Source organism: Arachis duranensis, unplaced genomic scaffold (genome assembly GCF_000817695.3).
Source record: "Arachis duranensis cultivar V14167 unplaced genomic scaffold, aradu.V14167.gnm2.J7QH unplaced_Scaffold_165933, whole genome shotgun sequence".
In the NCBI taxonomy this organism is placed as follows: domain Eukaryota; kingdom Viridiplantae; phylum Streptophyta; class Magnoliopsida; order Fabales; family Fabaceae; genus Arachis; species Arachis duranensis.
Genome location: NW_026264257.1, coordinates 4039 through 8326, shown reverse-complemented (window position 1 = coordinate 8326; position 4288 = coordinate 4039). Strand labels below are relative to the sequence as shown.

The 4288-nt window shown below is 30.2% G+C and overlaps 1 protein-coding gene across 2 annotated transcripts; it reads right to left on the bottom strand.

The window, feature by feature from the left end:
* Window positions 1-1229: 1229 nt before the first annotated feature.
* LOC107470245 (uncharacterized) lies at window positions 1230-4066 on the bottom strand. 2 transcript variants are annotated; one of them, XM_016089641.3, is made up of 6 exons: window positions 3676-4066; window positions 3412-3504; window positions 3190-3240; window positions 2203-2267; window positions 1970-2110; window positions 1230-1430 (listed from the first exon to the last, which is right to left on the bottom strand). In XM_016089641.3, the coding sequence occupies exons 1-6, from the start codon at window positions 3835-3837 to the stop codon at window positions 1421-1423; spliced, it is 522 nt and encodes a 173-aa protein (XP_015945127.1). In that variant the 5' UTR covers window positions 3838-4066; the 3' UTR covers window positions 1230-1420. The 2 variants fall into 2 exon arrangements, with proteins under 2 accessions (XP_015945127.1, XP_020988569.1); XM_021132910.2 differs by lacking the exon at window positions 3412-3504.
* Window positions 4067-4288: the final 222 nt, after the last annotated feature.

Here is a 4288-nt window from a genome sequence, read left to right as displayed (position 1 = left end):
TATCTTTTTTAATCTTTGATATTTAATTTTGTGAGATGCATTAATTCTTCTGTTAATGATCTATTTTCAAAGTATATTTATGTGATAGATTAATCACTAATATATTTTTTTAGTTTTATACCGTAAATTTAGCTAATGTATTTGAAAAAAATAATAAAAAAATAAAAATAAAAAATAAATGGCTTTAATAATTATCCTTAACAAACAACGAGGCTTCTAACAAAAAAAAATTTGTTAATCCTAGTTGGTTCTTAATGGATGAATCAACAGTTTAACATGCCATATAGGCTTATTTCGTTAATACAAATAGAAAATATTGATAGATGGGTTAACCAGTCTCATAAAAATAAAGATTAGGGCCAAAAAGGATTTTTTTTAGTTGAGGGCCTCGTTGTCTTTTGAGATAATTGTCAGAAGCCGTTTAGGATTTTTTCTGGAAAAAAATAATAAAAAGTAATTACCGAAATAAGTCTCCAAGAAATTTAAAAGCGCCATTTTAGTCCCTAAAAAAAACTAATACACAAAAACATCCCAAAATTTTATTCCAACAGATAAATCAGTCATCAATTCATTTTTTAACAGAGTAATTACACAAATCAATTCCCAAAAATTTTAAAACGAACATTTTAATCCCAAAAAATGTTAATATACAAATCAATCACAACATTTTCTACAATCCATTTTATGGTGTGAAGAAATTTTATTATTTGTACATCTCTTTTTGTTGGATTTATAATTACGTATGTAGCGGAGGTTATTCAATAATATTTTTCTTTTCAAAAAATATCATTAAAAATCGAATAGGTTTAACTTAAATTTAAAAGTTAATTTGACTATAATATTACTAATATTTTTTTAAAAATTTTAAAGACCGATTTAGATAATTACTCCATAAAAAAATAAAAAACTGATTGTTGAAATAAAATCTTAAGATATTTTATGTATTAATTTTTTTAGAAACTAAAATAATCCACTTTTTCTAATAATATTTTGTACGATAGTGTATTATCTGGACAACAAGGAAAAAAAAAAGACCAAGACTAACGATGCAATGGATCAAGAGCCTGCAAACAATAAGAAAAGGCAAGTACTATCAACTCTTATTAAACCTAATTACTTCCAAAATATTATTAAACACTATTTCCTTAAATAATAAAAATAAAACCACACACATGAATAATAATAAAAGAAATAAAACCAAATCTAGTTATCCAACATTCCAACAACAAAGTAATAATACCTATTTTAATATACTAACACTCCAAAGTGCAATACAAATTGCAAAGTAAACCAACTTAAATATATACATAACATAAACTTAAAATTGCATAATTGCAGTATTGCAGGACCCAACATAAAAAAAACTTCTTCAATTGACATTTCTCTTCTCCATCAAGTGAAGCCTTATTCATCTTAGCAACTATCCACTCCTATTAAGAAATACCAATTGAAACTGAAACTTGTTAGTGGTTAGAATATTTTAAAAGAAGCAAACTAAGTAAACTATACACTAATACAAGAAAGATATGATATATACTTTAATTAGTGTTACCTACTTTAAATATTACATATATTTTTAAATTTAATTTGCATATCCGTGGATCTGCAGATCAAACCAGGAATACAGGTGGAAAATCTGCAATCCAAACTTATTTATTTGCGAATCGAATCGGATTAGATGGACGAACCCGGTCATATCCGCAAAAATTAAAACGGATGCAGATAAATATTGCGGATTTACGGGTTAGATCCGATCCAGAAACACCCTCAAGCAACGGAAAGTAAATGAATAAAAGAATATGAAAACACTAAGGCTTAAAAAAATGGCCCCTTTTGGTGTCTAATGGGAGCTTCTACCTTCTGCTCCTAAACTACTGTACTACAGTGATTGATAGAAAAATTCTTTATAGAACATACAATATTATCTTGCCATCAATTACTCCAGTATTGTGTTAAGTAGGAATACAACCTGGTTGATTCAAGATGCTGAAGAACAGTAAGTCCAATGCCCCATGTTAAAACAAAGGTTCCTATGCAATATTTCATAACATCATATTGTGCTGCTTTCCACCGTTTCTCGAGATCAACAGCGAATTCAGATTTCTTATACCTGCGTCACAATCCTGAACTTGCAATTTAAAGAAGATAAAGTGCAAAAGAAACTAGTAGCGACCCTGGTTAATTAGTTAAATTAAAATATACCTTGATTCACTGGAATTCTTCCTCATGGTAGTCCTTAGTTTCCCAATATCATGTAGCAATTGCATCTATATGAATAAATTTTCCATCATGTAACAGCACAAGGAAAGTGCAAATTAACAACCTCAACATAACTAGAAGTTGAGAAAAAATTACATGAGCAAACAAGAAATAGTGTAGAAAGAAAATTATCAAGAACCAAAGTAGTTTCCATAGTTTAGAGCCGCCCTTTATACAATTTTACATATAAATGTTGCAAACAACGAATCAAACTTTTGAATATATGTACTCTTCAACACATAATTTGTTTCAATAGCAATAGCCATTTGAATTACTCATGCTCCCTAAATCCATGCATCTACTTTAGATGCAAAGACATAGATATATATCAACATAATCAAATATCTCATCATATGATTAAATGAGAATATGAGACATGCCCCTTGTTATTTAAATGAGATGAACATTGAGAATGATTACAATATGCATTCAACAAAACATATTTTAAATTCTAGAGAAAAGCAATTTACGGAATGACATATATTACTAAATTCTTGTGTTTAAAATCATCAGCTTTCATCCTTTGCTTTTCATATTTTCATGTGCCAATATTAGTTATTAGCAGTTAGCATAACCCGATATCAACTAGGATAAAACTAACATCAGAAATATCGCTACATTTAAAAAGACAAAGAACTAAGTTTTTAGTCTCAAATTCCAACACCACTTAATGAGGTAACTTAACAATCATTCCACTGTATTAGAATGACAATGGCTAAAAACAGATGCTTTGCAGTTAGTAAATAACAACTAAAAAAAAGTGGAATACACATATATCCTAATGCCCAACATCAGTATGCAAATGTGAAAAGAATTCCTTTGTAAGGATTACTATTATTTGTCAACTACATTAGTAAGCAATATTCTAAATATCACTTATACTACTAGTTTCATCTCATCACCATAATTGCAAACACAAATTCTAAATACCTTTGAGCTCTGCACTTCTGCTTTCAATTTGGATGAGCTGGACTCTTGGGTCTTTCAAAATTCAAACACATGAAGAGAAAAAAAAAAAAGAAAGAAAAAGAAGAAAAAAAACCTTATGTTAATAGTAGTAAACCAAACGTGTATTTTAGATTACAACAAAGGAGCATAAAAAATATATAAACATCAAAAGGGCCTCGGCTTCTGCATCTCTGCTTTTGGTACATTATCAAGACTATCATTCAAAACTTCAGTAAAGGCATCAGTTATTGCCTCAGCTTGCTTTCTGGGCACTCCTTGCGCCTCGAGTTTCTTAACCTAAAAAGAAAAAGCTATTAACAATGACAAAACCAAACTACTCATTTATTTTGACATATCCAATCGTTCTTAAAATTATAAATTTGTAACTAGTTAGAAAACAAATAAGTGAGCAAAAAAGCCATGAAAGGAGAAAGAATAAAAATTGGTAAGAAGGTAAGCGTAAATTACAAGGGTTAATGTGTCAACCAAGAAAAAGCGTCGTCCATTTGATTTCAACAATTGGGAAAATGATCGGAGACTTGAGTTGGAAGAAGACGACTTTGAGGCCCCAAAGCACGAAATCCCCGAACTCATTCTCAATTGTGCCAATCGCTTGCAAGCCGCGGCCATTATAATTTTCTCAAAAATAAGAAGATTGGAAGCCAAGAAGAATTTTCGAGACCTAAATGTGCACTAATCCCAAATCCTTGTTTTCAGCCACTATTCAAATAAAGAAGAAACAGAATCCAAGTACGAAAACTTAATCAACACGAAAGAGGCCAGGAAAGCAGAAGAATTTTTCCAAGATTTGATTTTGATTCCTCACATATCAATCCAGTTTCTATGATCAAGTAAATTTAGGTTTGAGTAAAAGACAAATAGGTCCTGGACCTTTTAAAACGAGGATATTTTTGTCTTTTAAGATTGAAAAATACATTTCGATCCCTCACGTTTTAAAACAGTCGTCAATTATACCCCTCCGTCCATTTTGAGCAAAAAATGGCAACGGAGCCAGTTGACATGGAGGAGTAGAGAATGACGTGTCCGTTACACTGAAGTGGATTGGGACAAATTATTAGTG

Excerpts from the sequence above, each read along its gene's own strand:
- LOC107470245 (XM_016089641.3), bottom strand. The coding sequence starts at position 3,837 with ATGGCCGCGGCTTGCAAGCGATTGGCACAATTGAGAATGAGTTCGGGG. Across the intron at positions 3,505-3,675 it reads TGGTTGACACATTAACCCTT|GTTAAGAAACTCGAGGCGCA; the intron begins GTAATTTACGCT and ends TTTTCTTTTTAG. Across the intron at positions 2,111-2,202 it reads AAGAATTCCAGTGAATCAAG|GTATAAGAAATCTGAATTCG; the intron begins GTATATTTTAAT and ends ATTGTGACGCAG.